The 19,543-nt window shown below is 40.3% G+C and overlaps 1 protein-coding gene across 3 annotated transcripts in view; it reads right to left on the reverse strand.

Moving 5' to 3' along the window:
• Positions 1-19,543, reverse strand: part of LSAMP (limbic system associated membrane protein) — a 2,140,464-nt gene that overhangs the window by 1,067,916 nt on the left and 1,053,005 nt on the right. The window contains exon 1 of one of the 3 annotated variants that reach the window (XM_084800475.1): positions 10,616-10,745. The exons of the other annotated variants lie outside the window; for them this stretch is intronic. Within the exon in view, the coding sequence (XP_084656601.1) occupies positions 10,616-10,736 (121 nt within the window). The 5' untranslated portion in view covers positions 10,737-10,745. Of the gene's footprint in view, positions 1-10,615; positions 10,746-19,543 lie in introns of those variants that run through there. 3 annotated transcript variants of the gene reach the window in all.

Raw genomic sequence — 19,543 nt, forward strand, 5'->3', positions numbered from 1 at the left:
TCTCCTCCCATTTTATGTTATGGCTTGTGCTTTTGTTTTGCAGTTCTGCAAACTAAACCCAAGGCCTCAGGCTTGCTGCATAAGCACTCTACCGGGGAGATGCAATGACCAGCCCTGTGCCTCTTGTGATTGTCCTCAAGTATGATCAAAGATGCCTGTCCCCATAGTCTCTGCTTCCCCAGTTCAACTATTTCATTTATATTATTTGTAAACAAATACTTACAGGGCCCATAATAAATCTTTGTTGACTCGGTAACAAATTGAAAATTTTGTCTTACTATTCATGCATGATTTGGGGATCCAGCTTCTAAAATTATAGTCCTAATATTATTGTTGGCGATTGTTTTAAGGGGTGCTGATTCTATGCCATGCTCCTTTATTGTAGCTCCTTCTGTCATCAATAAATCTCAAGCCATGAAATACTACATCTTTCATTACAAATGTGATTATCAGAATGTGTGTCCCTGCCCAGGGTCTCTAGCCATGTATTTACTTATGATGTTATTATTAGTCAACTCATATACATCTATGATAAGACAGTATAGTTTAATACAAGTTATTTAAAATGCCACTCTTATTTAAGCTGGGATGTGAACTTTATGATTAACATTTATCACAAACATCTGATGCTCTAATTGACACCTCAATGCCTAGGAACAGTTAAAAAATGGGAGTACAATATAATTATTACATGATTAATGCACTGTGTTTGGTATAAAAATACTCCCAGTGATAGTGTACTTGGAAAAAATGGATATTTAATAATGAAAAGTTTACGAATTCATAATCTAGCTTGATGCTTTGAAAAATGAAATAATAATGATGAAGATGATAAATGTTTAATAAGTGCTTGCTATGTTCCAAGCATTGAGCTAATATTTAATTCCATATCCTCATCCCACCCTACACCATCCTAAAATGAAAAAGAAAGCTTGGAGGACAGAATTATTTTCCTTGGTGTATGAATGAAAAATGTGTTAGGAGGGCTAGGAGATCTGCAACATTTTACACACTTAATAGTTGGCAGGAAGAGTCCGTGTGAGTTATAGATGGCATGGTAATCTTAATTATTCTAATTTTGCTGCTAGTTGTTCATCCCTGTGGTTTTTCCTGATTTTCCCATTTTTTTTTTTAGTGTTTATTTGTTAGGGGAAAATGAATAGATTATTTATCCCTTTATTTCACATATGATATAACCTTGCTAGGTAGCCTCTGATGCAAGCACCATGGCCCTTTGCAGATACAAACCAGAGGGCACCATTCATTTGCCATGGCATTTGCCAACACCTACTGCTTCCTATGAAACTTCAGCATGGGTTTCTGCTTTCTTGGTAAAAGATACCAACGGGGAGATGATGTATAATTACCTGTCTGGTGGGGTTTTAAATTACGTGAATAACTGTCTATCTAGAGAAGAGTGTGGCCATCCATTTTTCCTCTCAGCCAGTGTATGATAAGAACTTTGGGAAGAGAAAGGAACTTTGAGGTGGTTTAAAATGAATGACCCGCAGAGCTGATGATTTATGAACAGTATCTGTTTTTCCCTGAGAACATGACTAATCCCCTAAGCCTGCAAACAAAGAAAGCGAAATAAACAACAAATTCTACAGATGACACTAAAAACACTCCAGAATGAAATAGGATATGTCACACATGAGCCAACTGTCACGTCTTTAACCCTTCCATCTGTTGCTCAACATTAGCAAAAGGGAAGCTAAAAACACAGACACATCTAGCCTATTAGCTAGGTAATTTGGTTTTCAAGTACGCGTGAGCCAGAGAGGCACCCCTGCCTCTCTGTGTGTGGAAACACTGAGGCCCACAATTAACTAGCAAATTTGTTGTGTGCCCTCACTCAAAGCTACAACTGACTATAAACCATGCTAATGACTGTGCTGGACTTGACTAATGTAGAATCTATGGGGTGGCTTTCAGGGTGGGGGTGGGGGTGGTACTCTCCCAAAGATATATTTTTGTATGACTAATTTGATCCACCAGGAAAACAAATATTGGAGGGAGTATTGCCATTAGAAACAGGTTTGCATGTGTTTTCCAGCTTTATTACATCAAATTGTGTTATTATGAGATTCAAAGGAATACTAGAAAACAAATTTAGAGAAACAATAAGAGTCAGGACATGAAATGCCACAAAGATTATTTGGCTATTTTCAAAGATAGCACTGCGGGTGGGGCTTTGGAGTGTTGTCTCAGAGGATCCACCTGCGGTCCTTCCCAAGCTGCCATCCCATGGCAACACTCCAAGACAGGTACTCATGTGGAAATGCCTTCTGCTCTTAGTGGTTGCAACGAAAGTGGGCAAATGAAAGTGGGAGAAGCCCTTAGAAGTACTTAGAAGATGTTATTTTCCATTTACAAAGAACAAAGGAAGGAAGGAGCTCACAAACTAGAAACTCCCCATCATGACAAGTGGGGAGCCAAAACTGGAAGCAACAAGAGGGAATCTGTGTGTGTGTGTGTGTGTGTGTGTGTGTGTGTGTGTGTGTGTGTGTGTGTGTGAAGAGGGAGAGAAGGAGAAAGGGAGAGGCAGGGGGAGAGAGAAGGAGAGACCATCTATTTGCCACTGAATGATCTGTGACATGTCATTATTTGAGAATGAAATGTTCCACAAGAAAGATTACCATCTTTAAGTCTATCCATACACAGACCTACAGAAATACCCGTGCCAGATGTTGTCAGCACTCTGTAGATTTCAACCTCAAGATTCTCTCTGCTGACCATGAGACCTGTCTGGAATCTGTCTCCTACTTCAGGTGTTCACATACTATCCTAAACATCAGGGACATAACCTCAGCTTTCATCCAGCACCCAAGCAGCAGCACTGACAAGTAGTCCTGACACTTCCCACAAGGCAATGCTTAGGAAGTTTAGTGAAAGAAGTTCTTGTATTTACTTGAAGCAGAAGCCGGGATGGTGGCTTCTTTGTGAACTTTTCATGTATTATAGTCAGACACACCACTGTGGTCTCTGAGTGTCAGTGGCTCCTTTACTTGCCTCTCTGGTTCTTGATTTATTATGGAGTGCTTGTCATAGGATAAACAATGGCTGCTGGTAAGAATTCTGATCAAAGAAATGAAGGAAAACACAACACAGAATTCAAGTCTCTGTGCCACTGAATAATCTGTGACATGTCATTACTTGAGACCGAAATGTTCTACCAGAAAGATTATCATCTTCCTTTAAGTCTGCATTGTTCTACTCATAACAGTTATGTTGTCAGCATAGATACAAAGAGTATCAGAATATTTTCATAAGCATTTTTTCATTAGAGGCTATATAATACTACATGAAATTGTAATTAAGGTCTCCTGAGACTGTAGGGATGGCTCAGCAGTTAAATGTACTGCTTCCAGATGTCCTGAGTTCAATTCCCAGCAACCATATGGTGGCTCACAGGGATCTGATTCCCTCTTCTGGTATATGTAAAGCCAGAGCACACATATAGGTGTGTGTGTGTGTGTGTGTGTGTGTGTGTGTGTGTGTGTGTGTGTGTGTGTGTGTTTAAAGAGGTAAAGCTTACCATGAGAGAGACACATTTCTAATATGGGTCATTATGAAGATAGCTGTGTTGGCTAGAGGTGTGTCAACCTGACACAAACCATAATCATCAGAGGACAAGGAGCCTCAGTTGAGAAAATGCTTCCCTAAGATTGGACTATAGGCACAGCAGTGTCTCTCAACCTTCCCAGTGCTGAGACACTTGAATACAATTCTTTTTTGGTGACCCCAACCACAAAATTATTTCATTGACAATAATAAAAATTATTATTTCAGAACTATAATTTTGCTACAATTGTTTATCATAATAAAAATATCTAATATGCAAGGGTTGTGATCCACGAGTTGAGAACCACTGCTATGGGGCATTTTTGTTAATTAGTCATTGATGGGGGAAGGGCACAGCCCTTGTAAATGGTGCTACCCCTGGGCTGGTGGTGCTGGGTTCTATAAGGAAGCAGGATGAGAAAGCAATGAGGAGTGACCCAGTAAGTATCACCCCTCCATGGCCTCTGCATCAGCTCCTGCCTCTAGGATCCTGCCCTGTTTGAGTTCCTGTCCTGAGTTCTTTGGTGATAAACTATAATATGAAAGTATAAGCAAAATAAACCCTTTCCTTCCTAAGTTGCTTTGCTCATGAGGTTTCATCTCAGCATAGTGGGCATGACTAATATAATAATGATGACCCTTAAACTATTTGTGAAAAGAACTTTCTACAGTTACTGCTACTGTGTTATAGTTAACAACAACAACAACAACAACAATAATAATATAATTTTATTACTTAATAATAGAAATAATAATAATGTTATTGTTGTTGTAATTACTTGATACGTCAGTAGGCTTTCCATTTAATGATGGAAGTATATGAAGAAAACGCTCTCCTAAAGGCATAGCTCCAATTAATGAATGAGACTGCTGGATTTTCTTACAGGTACTAATTTATTGCCTTTCTTCAGAGACTATTTCCATGTAGTTACACTGTACAATAATTATTGTCCTATGCCACTTGGAGACAAAGAGGAAAGTGTTGCAAAACACTTGAAGGTGGTGCCACTGAACCTCACACCCTCACTCTTTTCCATGCACCACTCCTGTCCTGCCTTATTTCTTGCTAGTCAGGCAACACAATGAAGGCTGCTAATATCTCTGTGAAAACATCTGATAGTGATGAAGGAGCAGTGAGCTCAGGGCTTTACGGTGGTAGCGTCAGGAGGAAACAACCTTTGCCATGTCCCATGGCTTCTCCCCATACTCAGAAATAACAAAAACAAAACAAAACAAAACAAAAAAACAACTCAAGCTCACAGCATGAGTTAGTATGGCCTAGTTACAGATGTGGAATTAGAGTCATAGCACACCCAAACAAAAAGACTGATAGGTTTTTTTAAATGTGCAAAAGCATGGAACGAGCAATAAAGTAAATACACTGAAATATAAAGGTTGAAAGCCAGCATTGCCAAGAAAATTTCATAGCAGAACATAACACTTGTAAGAGATTTTAGCATGTGCACATTTGATTATTAAGCGATATTTATTAGATATTGGTATTTACCATCTTTCTCTATTACTGATTTATTTTTGGTACAGGTTTTTCCATTTTCTTCCAAGCCCTAATCTTGGCTTCATGAGGCGGTATATGTGTTTCAGGGTTGGAGCCGTGTTTTTTAACGCTCCCATGGCACCTGCTGCATCCACACATCTGCACACTGAGCACAGCACCATGGCCACCTAGGTGACGAGTAACTTTCACCCTCCCTGTGACTTTTCAAGGGTTGTTACAGTCCAGACCTGTTGGCTCAGCTCTATAATCTGGAGTACTCAGAAGGCCGAGTCAGGTGGGTCTCAAGTTCAACGCCGGCGTGAAATGCGGAGTAAGCTTGGCATAAAGCCTTAGGGTCAACATCAGTGTAGGCCATGGAGAGATGATTACAAAGAGTTCAGATCTTCCAGGGAAATTTCTCCTCTGGTGAGGAGCATGTAGAGTCAGTTCCCTCCCATAACACTGCTTCTATACGTTGTATCTGATGCACTATTATGTAAATGAGAGAGTTCAGTCCTTCACACACTGTGCAAATAATGGCTTCCTGTTCCGTGGCCTATCATAACTTCAGACTGATGTCATGGGTGCAATTAACAGGACCTCAGACTCCTCCCTCCTCCATGTTATGACTTTGTTCTTTATGTAAGAATTCTTTTTCTCACAATTTACTAATCAGTTATCCTAACACTTGGTTTATGAAGAGCTATGGGGTATGCTATCTATTCTAGGACTCATCTCTCATGTTGTCTGCATTTAATTTCTTGGAGAGATTAAAAATGTGTTTGAGAATAAATAGTCACAAAACTCTGCCAACCTCCATAAAAATTATTTTTCTTTCAGAACTAAAGCTTCATATCATATGATACCAATAGTCTCTAGGGATATTTTTAAGGCTATACTACACAACACGTCATGACAATTCAAAATGCGACAATACTTTTTAATGTGGACTTAAACACAAAGTATCTTTCCAGTGTACAAAATGTAAAACCCCCCTGGCTGGTGCTGGGAAACAGAGAGGATGCTGATTGTATCTTGAGAAATAAGCCAGCAGAGAGGAGCGAGATGCAGGAGGCCATGCTCACCTGGGGAGAGGGAGAGAGAGAGAGAGAGAGAGAGAGAGAGAGAGAGAGAGAGAGAGAGAGAGAGAGAGAGAGAGAGAGGTGTGATGTACCTCTCCATCATCTCCCTAACTCAGAAACAGGAAGGACGCTGGAGAGAAGCAATGGCTAGAGGGGAATTTCCGAAAGACTAGGTCAGAGTGAATGGTGCACGGTGAGAAAATGCACAACTGCATTCCAGTACCAAGCTCATGCTGATTGCCCAGGTGAGACTTATTAAAAGGAAGTGTTGGTGCCTATGAAGAGTCCTGACTTACTTTTACAGTATGTGCTGGATTACTGATCCTGTTTTGTGAGAACAAAAACACACATTTTAGGAGGCAGAAAAATGCTTATGGGGAAAGGGAGGGAAAGAAATAGAATTCTTGAACTCTGGAAAAAACAAACAACAAATGAATCAAACCATAACATTAACCAAAAATAAATTAATTAATAAAAATAAAGAAACAGAAGTAAATGTAACCATTTAAAAGCCAAAGAGACACTGGAAGATGTGGTCCCCTTCTCAGAGTCTGAAGCTCCATTCTCAATACTTCCCTCACTGAATAGCCATCTTCCCTTCCTGGGGTGCACTCAATGGTCCACTAACAAGTCCCCTCACCCAGCATCACTCTTTATGAGAAAACACATCCCCCACACATCCAGAGCCCCTTTTCTCAAGGAAAAACCGGGGCTTCTTATCAAAATTCCCTGTACATACGCCTTTCCCTCACACCTCGCTTGCCTTCGTTCCCTAAGGTCTCATTCAGCCTTTATTAGGCAAGATGGGTACAGATAATAAACAGAAACAAGCTGCATGACTGGACCTCAGGAGCGTATACGATAACAAGGAACCAAGACCATGTCCCTTGATACAGCGTGCCTGGCTTCCACAATCAGGGAGATATGTATGTCCCCAACTTTCCTCACCATTTTCCACTTTCTGCCCTATAATCTTACTTTCCAAGACATTATTATTCCTGTGGTCATTTCTCTCCTCATCTGCCTTTGTCTCCAAAATTCATCTTATTATACTTATTATGGCACTATGGCTTTCCCCACACATGTGCCCCTATGTTCCCCCATCGTTGCTATCTCTCAGCATACTTTTTCCACCTGCATTTGTTTTCTTCTGTTGGTCCAGCTCAGTAAGAGCTCCCCTGTGTCAGATGGTAGGAGGAGCCCTAACTCAGACTAGCACCTGATTTATGTGGATGAGAAATTATCATCAATTGGCTGAAATAACTAAAAATTGATCTTTTGCTGTTGTTTTTTCCATAGAACAAAAAGAGTTTTGCCTGAGGAAAGTGACTGTTTTGTTTATGAATATATCCTGTCTGGTGAATACTAGGTTTCAACACATATTTATTTTAGCTTTTAATTCTTATTTTACTGTGATTGGGGTGGAAGGGCAAAGATGTGGAGGTCAGAGGGTAACTTGAGGAAGCTAGCTCTTTCCACTTACACTGTGAATACCAGAGAGCAATCTCAGATACTTAGTTGGGCATGGTGTTAATCCCCCTTGCCCTCTCAGCCATCTTGAAGGCCAACTAAGTATTTATTGAATAAGAAAACCCAGTCCTGAGTGACTCCCTATTTTGGCTTCCTGAATAATTTTGTTCGGCAAGGTTTTTTTTTTAAATGTCTTTACACCTTATTTTTAATCTATAATTTGTTCTCAGTGTACCTGGAACATTTAGATTACAATAAATATTATTGGATATGTTTTCTAAGCAGAAAAAAGAAAAGGAAAGGAAAAAGTCATTAGCATCCACAAATAAATATTACAATTATGGCCATACAAACACAAGTAAGATTAGAACTTTCTCATTGGAGATTGGAGGGAAAAACAGTATCAGTTCTCTAAACTTTTCTCTTATATACTCCAGTTTCTCTTGGTCCTTGCATGGAATAGTAAGGGCACTGCAGTTGAAATCGTGAGCCCTTTTTACTTTCACATCTGAATTATGAAATGCCACATCCAACAGGCTCTGCCAGAAGCAAGCAGCATCAATATTAATGTTTGGAAGGGCCTGCAGCATGGCAGTGGGGTGGTTCAAAGCAGAGCCTCATCAGGGACTACATCTTAGTATATAAACTGCAGGTCTAATTTGGTTAGTTGTTCACCCACGATTTTAAAGGGAATTATTATTCCTTTATTTAAAAAAAAGCAAATCAATACAGACTTTCTCAGAACTGCTGACTTAGTAGGTTTAAGACGGAAAGGCTGCTTTCCTCTTCAGCAGTCTTCTAGCTAAGCTTCCAGCATGGCACTGTTCCAGGCCAACAGAGCTACAAGGGTAACCCTCAAGTATCACTCAGGAAGGATTTGGGAAGTCCTCGATGCTGTGTGCTGAGAACCACCCGGCGATTACAGGGGCGTACACCACAGACAGACCGGGCTTTGTGTTCAAGGGGTTTATAAGCCAGATAAAGGAGGCAGTCACAGACAGCTGATATTCAATAAATAATAACAGTAAATGCTCTGTGAGATACTGTGCTAAAGGCCACGATCAGCACACAGTTTCTAGCCCTGCGAGCTGTCTTTGGTCCTTTCTTGCCCTCTTGTCCTACTCAGCATCAACACACTGCAGGTTTTACATGTATTATGACATTTACTCTGGAGAACAAGTCTGAAAAGTTCATAACATATGATCACTTTGCAGATGAGCAAATGTGATTTGGTGAAGTCAAATGACCAAAAGGAAGATGCTCTCGGCAGTGACTGCGCATGTGAAGCCCAGCAGTGCTGGATTGTGAACTGTTCTTCCCCTGCACTCTCTTCTCATTAGCGGGTACCTATTGCCACTGGCATCGCTTCATCTTTTCTCACTACTCCTTGACTTACGTTACGTATGCTGGCCACACAAAGGTGAACTGCTTGGAATGATCTCGCCACAGAGCATTTGATTTGCTCACCCATCACCTAGAACAACACAGAAGATGCCAAGACATACTATACACAGATTCCATATACAGTGCGGTGGTAGCTGAAAGCAATCCTGCTCAGACCGAAATCCCAGCCCCATCCTTCGGAACGTGTATGGCTTTCATCATGTTCCCTCAACTGCACTGGTTTATCCAAAAAAAATGGGGAATGAGAAATCTATCAATGTCATTAGCTGCCTTTGATACCCAATACTAGTAGTGTGTGTCCCTGAGAGTTTGTGAATAGCCATTTTAATGTGTCCTGTATTTAAAAAGGCATTTGTGTAAGAAGTATTAAATGATAAATTATCTGGCCCACTGGGAGGTAAGATATTAATTTAATTGTATAGATGATAAGTTTATGAGAATGATAACTAATCCTTCGGTATTTAGGTGGGTAAACTAAAGCCCCAGGAATGTCAAATAACATTCCCACGCTCCCAGGAGTTTAGGGTCCTTTTTAGAAGGCTAGCATGTTGCTTTTGGCACATGAACAGTTTCTGAAAGAATTAATTACTCTAAGTATTATTATTGAATAATGTAGTTATAGAAGAGATTCAGTCATTCATTCTCTTGTCTGCTTTTACACAATGTTCATCGGTAAATATTTTAATATCTTGTAAAGAACAATGGATTTTTCTTGGCTGAATTTTAGGGTTTATTCTAGTTTAAAATATTTCACTTATAACCCTCAACGCAAGGGTTTTCTATGAAATAAATATTTCATCTTTGAATGAAAAATGAGGTTGAACTCATTTCAAAAAATATTTGAGTGTTCTGAGATTACGCACTGGACAAATAACATGGCTTCTGCTCTTTGGGCCACAAGAGCTTGTTTTTTTAAAAGTCCACCTCATTTTTCTGTCTGTCTGTCTGTCTGTCTGTCTGTCTGTCTGTCTGTCTGTCTGTCTGTCTCTCTCTCTCTCTCTCTCTCTCTCTCTCTCTCTCTCTCTCTGTGTGTGTGTGTGTGTGTCCGCGTGCGCGCGCGCGTGCACGTGTGGGTATGCGCGTGCGTGTGTGTGTGTGTGTGTGTGTGTGTGTGTGCGCGCGCGCGCGCGTGTGTGCAAAATGTTAGGTTAAGAATGCCAGAAGAAACTGGAGTTTTCTATGCTTCTGGAAGCTCCTTTGGGAACCATACATTTTCCCCTCATAAGTTTAAACCTCCATTGTGCCCACCGTTTTTTTCCTAAAATAAAATAATTGCATTTCCTATTTACGAGCCTTGTGGACAGTGTATTAGCCTCAGCAGTGACAGCATGCAGAAACAGTCACGCTTAGACACCGATGACTCTGAATACTTTATACAGTGACATAAGACACTGTTTACATAACTTAGGGTGCTCCGCTCAGCATTAATACCCTTTAGAGTAAGTTTAACAGTAACTTATCTACTGCAATCGGTCATTGCAGAATTTTTACATGGAATATATATTTTTCATGTAATATATACTGTATTTTCAGGCATATGACCCTAAAATTCCATGCCAAAGTCGGGGGTCGTACTTTATGCCAGCACCAGGTACTTTACCTGCGGCTTGCGTCCCCTTACTTCGTATGCTCAGCGCATACAGTGGCGGGAATGGGGTGCTGCAGCTGATTCCCTGCTCTTGGAGGGGAGTATGAAACGGGGAGGAGCAGGCTGCACACATCTTCCTGACCTCGAGGAGGGGAACGTGAGCGTAGATGGTGGATTGGCTCTCCACCAGCACATGCCCATTGGACTCGGTAGGTTACCTTCTTCCGTCTTCCGGTTGAGTGTGGCACGCGCCTTAAAGGGCCAGAGTAGGAAGGCACTGGCTGACTGCTGGCATTTAACAAAGCACCTGGCTGGCTGTGACCTGCCTGCAAATAGACACATGTCCATGTCTGCTGTACAGAGTGTTCATTGGAAGAGGGGTAGTCTCATGCAACGTGTATATTACAAACTCTATATTTTAACTGGAAAAGTTGAGAGTCCTCTTATATGCCCAGTTGTCTTATATGCTAGAAAATATGGTATATTCATTAGAAATCTACAAAACTTATATTATTCCCATTTTATAGACAACAAAAGGTAGGATAAATAAAATATATATCCAATGTTATATGAATGTACTTGGGAGAACTGACATTCGAACCCAGGCCTTTACAACTAGATCCGTTATGTCTTTCTAATCCCTAGGAGACTTTTCTGCACAAAGTTAGGGTTAAAAAGAAAAAAAATCCTCATTGAAATGCTGAATGCTGAAGCAGTGAAAAAGCAACAAAAATGTCATACTGTAAAATAAACTGGAAGAGTTTAGCAACTAGGCTTCAACAGAACTTTTAAAGAGAATCCCCTGTGCCAAGGTCTGTGAAGGTTTGTGAGAAACCCTGAAGCAGCTCTGTAGAAGCGAAGCCAAATGTGCAGCATGAATTCTAAAAAGATTTCATCACAATTTTATTTCAGAAAAAGGAAATCAAATTTTTAGCCATATTTCATCTAATAAAGAAAAACCAAGATTTTTTTTTCTTTACTGGGATTTGTTAGAAAGGGAAAAGGAATAATAAAAGTGTCACAGAGTCCCCTGTATAAAACTTCCAGCCTTTTACCAAAATGCAGAGCCATTGCTAGAAAAAAATGCACTGACACATGAAATGTCATCTACTCTATGTGAATTTCTCTAAAACTAGTTTAGAACTGCATATGACGTCTGGATGCACAATGTCAGGGATCCCATCATCATGTATGCACATACATGTCAACAGGCGAACATACATGCTATGTCAACATGAGAAACATTAGAGCTCTATAAAGGAATTCATTGTTGACTCTGTATCTGTGCTTTTAAAAATGGGTTCTACAGATACCAGTGTCAGCAACTGCAGTGGTAGGCCCAGATGGCAGGCCCTACTCTAAGACTACTTGATCAGAACCTGCATTTTAGCTGAAGCCCTCAGGAATTCCTAGGGGCAGGCAAGTTTGGAATGGTCAGGTCTACTGGAGGACTTGAGGCAGGTCCTTTCTTGCATACTCCACAGCAGATCTTTGGAAGACACTGGCAATAAAAAAATCCCACAAAAACCAACCAAACAAACAAAAACCATCTGCAGTGATTCCAACCAGGTGTCAATATTTCTGGCAATCAGGCTCGAATCAGATTAGCCGACTGAACTAGAGCCCCATAGCCTTCTCTCCGTGGCTGTGATACCATGATAGGCAAATGCTAATCCAAGAGAAGATTCAGTGGTAACAAGTTAATGTATGATGTTGTATGTTACATTACTAAAACACATTCATTGCATCCCTCAAGATGCTCAACTATGTGAAGGCATTTGGCTTTCATCATCTCACTCCGAACACACACACACACACACACACACACACACACACACACACACACACACACGTACACATACATACACACATATGTATATATGTGTGTATTCATACTATTTGTTTAAGCTGTAGAATTATACTATATTTATACATTTCACTTGATCTGTATTCACCTCATTAACTTAATTAGCCTCTTTCAATCGTGGTCATTGTTGTTGACCTCCCAAGTTTAAGGTTAGAGATTGCTGAAAAAAAAAAAAGTAATGAAAGTAAATGTAATGCCAAAAGTATCTTGGTCATTATTCCTTAATATGTGTATTTTTTCCTAATGAGGACATTTCTTTTTATTTTTCCTCTAGGTATATGAAGACGACCAAGTTTAGAACCTTGCCTCTGATTAAAAATAAAGCCATATGCTCTGTAGCCTTGTTGGAAAATAGAAAATAAGTTAATCTCATCCCCACTGGAGCAGGGACTGGTCCAAGGGAGCTCTTGATCACTCCTCACACCACAGCTTGCATCTGCACTGTGAACACCACCACTGTGGGGAAATGGTGCAGCAGAGGGAGGCATTAAATGCTTTGTGTTCGGCTCCTGTGGCTTTTGTTTCATTTAGGCCTCTTCTTTCTGCGTATCATGGCTTGCAATGCCGAAGGTAGGGATGTGACATTCAAAGAGTAATTCAGCTAGATTCCCTGAATTTCTGGTCACCTTTGGGTCACAATTGAAATTGAGTTTTTTAAGATTCGCCTCAGGCTCAGCAGATGCTTTCCCGACATCACAGGCACCGGTTTGCCTTCTGTACACTCATGTGGTGGGTCATAATTAAGTATAAAGTTCTGAAGGGCTAGAATCATGTCTAAACCTGCTTTTTCCTGTTTTTTTCTATTTATGTAATTTGGTCCTGCCACAAACCACTTTGCTGCATTCATGCATGCCTCTGTACGAGGTGAATATAGATTAGGAGAGGAAAACACCTATACCAGATGGAAAAGGGTTAAAAAACCATACATTGTTGTTTTTGTTATATAGTAGTGGTGTATGCCTTTAATTACAGCACTTACGAGACAGAGGCAGGTGGATCTCTGTTTGAGGGCAGCCTTGTCTATAGAGTGAGTTCCAACACTACAAAGACAACACAGAGAAACCATATCTTGAAAATACAAACAAACAAACAGTGATTAAATTCCTATAAACTTTGAGTTGAAAAGGTAAATGAACAGTATATTGAATTTATTTCCTCAGATGCTGTCCCCGATAACCCCCACCTTTGAATTGGCCTATAGCTGCACCTGCAACCATTCTGGACTTCAATATTAATGACCTCAGCTTTGGGCTGTAGCTACTAGAGGTGGCATTTCACAATTCGTATGTAATAATTAAAAGCCAAGCGCTAGAGGGGATCAGAGTAACAGGACCTATCCATCCAACTGTTGACTAAAAACCCTTCAGAAAACTAGGCTGGTACAGGCCTCCCTTAGCAAGGAATTCGGCATTAACAGGTAAATAATGGTGGCCCAGAAATCCACTCTTCTAATTTACCTGGTCATAAAGGGCAAATTATGGTTCCTGAAATATTTCACGTCAAAGCTGCCCGGAAGGACTCTGACTCCACTTTCTTCAGCTTACCAACTCATGACAAAGGAACAGGAGCTCCAGAAAAAAAACCCACAGGTGTGAGACGAGTGTGGGCTCTAGCCAGCAGGAAGTCCATGTCAGAGGTCTCCCTCTCTTCTTTATTGGCAGGGGACTCTGGGATCCCACTCACTCATCCTATATGCAGTTTTGTTTCCATTTTTGTAAAAAAAAACTATTTTCCTTAAGATTCACATTTTAGAGAACCTAGATCTCCAATTGTCTTCAGAGGCAAAGATTAATCCTTTAACATCTTTCATCTTCTTTCTCTTTCCTTCCTTCCTTCCTTCCTTCCTTCCTTCCTCCCACCCTTCCTTCTTTCTTTTTCTCTCTACATTTGTACAATAGAATGGAAATGCAGAGGAGTATTTTGAACTAATTAAAAATAAGAACAAATGCTGACTGAATGAAGTAAAAACTAGAGTACCATCTTCTGTCTGCTACTGATTTGTAGTCAGACCAAATACAAATAAAAAAACAAAACAAAACAAACAAAACCAACAACAACATGCAGCTATTTTCTCATCCTCTCCCTCCTCTTTTCCAGCACATTTTTGTTTGTTTATTTTGGTTTGGGCACTTGTTTTAATATGTTGAAGGCTCTGGTACAACAGAGAAAGTGGCTTCTTGTCAATTCTAGACAGGGTCTCCCCCCCAACCCCTTGGCTACATCCTTTCACGATTTAAGATGTTCTATTTCCAAGCCATGGCCGCTTACTAAAGACACACAGAGCCAACGTCAGCATGCAATTATTTGCTAGAGAATTGGGTATGTAAGAATTTGAGTTACTAGCATACCCTCATTTTAAATGGGGATTCTTTTTCTATGCAAAGACAAGTGTTTCAATAATGTGTTTTCTTCATTATTCTCAAAATAGGTAAGTGCTTCTTGCTTGCTATTCACTTTATTCTGATAATTTCTGTCCTAATCATTACTAAAGTGGTTTCTCTAAAGGACCAAGGCACACATTGCTTTTCAAAGGAATTTATTTTCTCTTTTGTCTTCTGTTTTATTTATTTTAAAACATGGTACAAATGTACGTTTTATTCCCCAGGACTCCAGAGCCTTAACTTCCTTTCTAGGCAACACATTTACAGACAAATTTTCATAACTTATAATAATTTCAAAGCTTAAAACTGTGAAATAAAATAGGAAAATAGGGAAGGAGGCTTCCCATTAGCCTGTCTCAGGTCTAGACTGCGTTTTGTTCCACTTCAGCTGAGCTGTGTTTATCAAGGCGGTTGCTCAGTTAAGAAAATACTTTCTGGCCTGTGTTTTCAGCCTCTCGTGAACGAGAGGCCAGGGATCCGGCAGTTTCAATTGCTGCAGGCAGTGTTTGCACTAAACAAAGGAAGGCAAGAAGGCCAGTCCAAGAAAGCACTGCAAACATCCCTGTGGCTCAAGAGGGGCAAGGAGATGTCCGTGGCTGGGAGAAAGGTCTCTGAAATAAGATGGACAAAATACTTTACGAGGCTTAGGAAGATAAAATGGAGAGTAACGACAACGGTAGGCAGAACGGGAAGCTGTGAGCTCAGTTTGGATTTGTATTTCGTGTACAGACAACTCAGTGCTCCCGGAGAGATGAAGTTCTTTTATTCTTTGCGCCAACGACAATAAAATCATTCCAGGCTTCAAATGTTCGGAGAGCTGTTCCTCCCACCACTTGGATCCCGGCCTATGTTCCACCGTTCACTCTCCCCTATCTTCAACCGGTTCATCCCTCACCCACATCCTCTCCCACATGTTAAGGGAGAGGAAGATTCCGGAGTCTTGCAAGGGGAGGGGAAAGTCGAACAAGGCCAGGCAAAGTCAGATTTATTTTGCCTACTCGTATAGCTTCTCCTTCCTTTATTTGATAGATTTGTTAAGGGTTTGATTAACGCGAAAGACACAGTCGCCATTTTGTGCTAACCTTAACCAACTTTGTCCTGGTTTCAGAGGACTAAGTACTTCCTTGGAACGGACAGGCATTCCTGTGGGTGCCATTTCCTTCCATGTGATGCAGAGCAGTGGGAATGGACTGGTTCCTGAGTTCAGTTCTTTAAATAATGTCCTCCACTTTTCCATGCCAGGCATCAAGGAACATCATAGACAGCTGCCACGTTGAGGGACCTCTTCAGTATTGCTGCCGTTTCACTTCAGTATGCACAGCTATCCTTCCCACGGCCTCCCGCAGGGGCCCTGCACTGCCGTATTCACAGTTAAAGGGCTGGCCGTGTTTCAGGGAAATGTGGGTCAGTTCAACCACGTAAGGAAACACCAGGGGAACCTGGAGAGATCTTGCCATAGATTTCCTGCCTTTGAAAGATTAAGTGGGAGTAGACTCCAGTGATGTGGTTGGATTTTCAAACTAATGGGTCCGTGTTCTTCATCAAGCAGTCCTGTTTTTGGTCCAGATAGAAGTAAATCAAAAGTCACATTAAAATGTGCTTCATGTTGCAGTTAAAACAAAACAAAACAAAACAACAGTGTTATATCAGAAAAGTAAAAGTGAAAGAATTACCTTGCTGAGATTTTTGACTTCTCCACTTGGGGGTTGGGGATAGGCAGCATCAAATACATTTTTCTTGTGATAAAAGATCAAATGTGCTTGCAGTGTTGTTTTGCATGATTGTAATTCCAAGCATGCCCCAAGCCAAAACAGAAGAGAGTGAATTATTCAGGACTTAGATGCTAAACCCAAGCAAGGATGGAGGAGCCTGTCCAATGTGTGGTTCTAGAGCCAGGAAGACTTGTTGGAGAATTCCGAACTCAAGGATACTGAACTTGGTGACTTTGCAAAAGTTGCATGTTCTCTGTCCATAACAATTCTCTCTTCTGTAAGTGGAAATAAATGTACTTCTGTCTCAGTTGTTGCCAAGATCATGGAATACTTAATGCTTATTCCATGGTTATTGGATATTTATTTAATCATTGTTCAAAAGAAGCACCTGAGATTAGCTAGAGGTGGCATCATCTTTTCTAATATTGAACTGAAATTCCTGCAAGTCATAGCAAAATAAATCTATCATGCATTTATTCCATTACTTCAATATTTAACAATAAAGGTCCAAAAATAGTACTGAGTCTATTAAAGATATTAAGGAGTTTTTTTCTTTTGTTTTGGTTTTTTTTTTTGTTTTGTTTTTGGTTTTTAATTTTTCGATATGAAGTTTCTCTCTGTAGCTTTGGCTGTCCTAGACTTATTTTGAGGCTGGCCTCGAACTCACAGATGACTCTGGTTACTATGGAAACAACTGCTCTAGTTCAACCAACTGCCCAGCAATTCTGCACCAAGAATTTCCCAGGAACAAGCCCCACAGATCAGCTCTTCCTTCCCACGTGTTCATCAATGCTAGCTAAATAGCAGCCTTGTTGCATTCAAAGCAGGAGCCACATCTCAAAACTCTCCATCTGCTCTAGACTGAAGCTGTGTGTTTAACGCCAGCTCTCTTTAACTCTTGAGCTTAGGGACCCCAAACTTTAGCACAAGGGACACCATGATGGAAGAACCATTCAGGCATTGGAAGCTGGCACATAGGCCACAACATCTGCCAAACTGAGAACAAAGACCTAATCCATCAAAGTCCAAGGGCCTTGGAATATCCCTAAATGTACTAACCTCACTCTGTAGCTTCTGTAGTTCTGGCTAACTATTCTAGGTAACTGAGGTTTATCAACTCAGGAGGTGGTTCTTGTGCCTTAAAGCCCAGTCTGAGAAAAGCTCGGGACTGCAGTAAGGTTCTGAATACCCAAGGCAATCACAGGCTCGCTAATGAAGGCTTGCTTCCTATTAGCTTGGCTCTGTGCACAACATTTCAATTTGTATGTTTTTTATAAAAATTAATGACCTTGGAAATAATAGGAATTCAATAGAAAAATATACATTTATATGAGTCAAGCAATAAAAGTCATGGTAAGGCAAATTCTACATGACACTTTGTAGATGTTCACTGTACTTTGGAGAATTATGCAAAATAGTAAAAACTTTAATTCAATAACTTATGTTTTCCATGATATCAGGATTCCTAGAGATAATATGGTGATTAGGTAGGACACAGGATTCTCTGGGACACTCAGCTTCACTTTATGCATCTTCTATTTTCAGATGTTTTATATATTAGATCCTAATTATACTGTGTCTCTTAAAGTGGGGTTCAGCTCTTAAAATGACATGTGAAAATAAACTTTGAGAGCCATAACATGAAGAAGGTTTGATCCAATAACTTTTTTCTATCACTTATTCAGAACATACTTGTTACAAAATTTATAATGTCTTAGTTTCCAAACTGTATGGAAGCGACGCTCATGTTTGGGTTAAATTCTCAACACTCTATAGCATATATCCTGCTTTCTTCTTTCCCTGCAAAATTTCATGTTTGTTTAGTCTAGTAGAAGCAAGAAAAAAAAAAGCCTACCACACAGATACATGAATTCCTTAAAAGACATGTATTAAACCCAGTGCATGTGTATGTGTGTGTACATGCATTTGTGTGCATTTGTTTTGTGTATATATGTGCATGTTTTGTGTATGTGTATGGGCATGTGATATGCTTATGTGTGCATCCATATAAGCATGCATGTGCATATGTTGTGTGCATGCATTGTATGTGTGCACGTGTGTGTGTGTGTGTGTGTGTGTGTGTGTGTGTATACACTTCATCTATTTTTCCTTAGACAGCGGTTCCTCTGGTTCCTCTCATGGATGTCCTGTACTCACTTTATAGACCAGTCTGTCCTCAAACTCACAGAAATCTGCCTGCTACTCCCTCCTTTAGTGCTGGGATTTAAAGGCATGTGCCACCATGCCCAGTTTACACATCCTTTACCCAGATGATGAAAAGATGGTCATCTTCAGGCATAAAATATTATACATTTTGTGTTTACAAAAATATTTAATATTTTAAAATACTGCTTTTTAACTTTATTTTTATTTCAGCTAATTTTGACCTTTAAATTTTCATTTAAAAATATCAGTTTTCCTCAAGATCTTTGTAAAGATACAAGCATGAGTGCCTCTTTGTACAGTCACTCATTCATTTATCCAAGCTCGGGTCCTGCAGTAGAGACTGAAGAATAGGGAAATGATCAGACATACAGCAGTACAGCCACACTGTAACAGGTATGCATGCAATTTCATGAACTGCATGGGGCGGTCTTTGGGACCAGGCAGGTTACCAAGTGACGCCCCTTTCAGGCTTGATACATTTGTTACCTGTCCGAGCGACACACTCTCATGGAGTCTGTTCTCAGTTATTAAATGGGATTTTCAGACACATTCTCCTTGCAGTCACTATGATTAGATGTATATGTTCAATAATGAGCCCGTTGCCGAGCACATAATAATCAACTACCCACTAACTGGTAAGGATTGTTTTTCTTTGGAAGGCAGCCTCAAAGCCATGAAGTACAACCATGCCTCTTATCCAAACCCATGAGAGAGTACCCAGGTGGTTGTGCATTTCTGAGACTGTGTTTTTCTAAAAAGCTCCCAGCGCGATCTCCATTACTCTCAACACCTCAGTGAAAATTGTGTTGTCTCC

This window comes from Acomys minous, assembly GCF_964271855.1.
Source record: "Acomys minous genome assembly, chromosome: 11".
NCBI lineage: Eukaryota > Metazoa > Chordata > Mammalia > Rodentia > Muridae > Acomys > Acomys minous.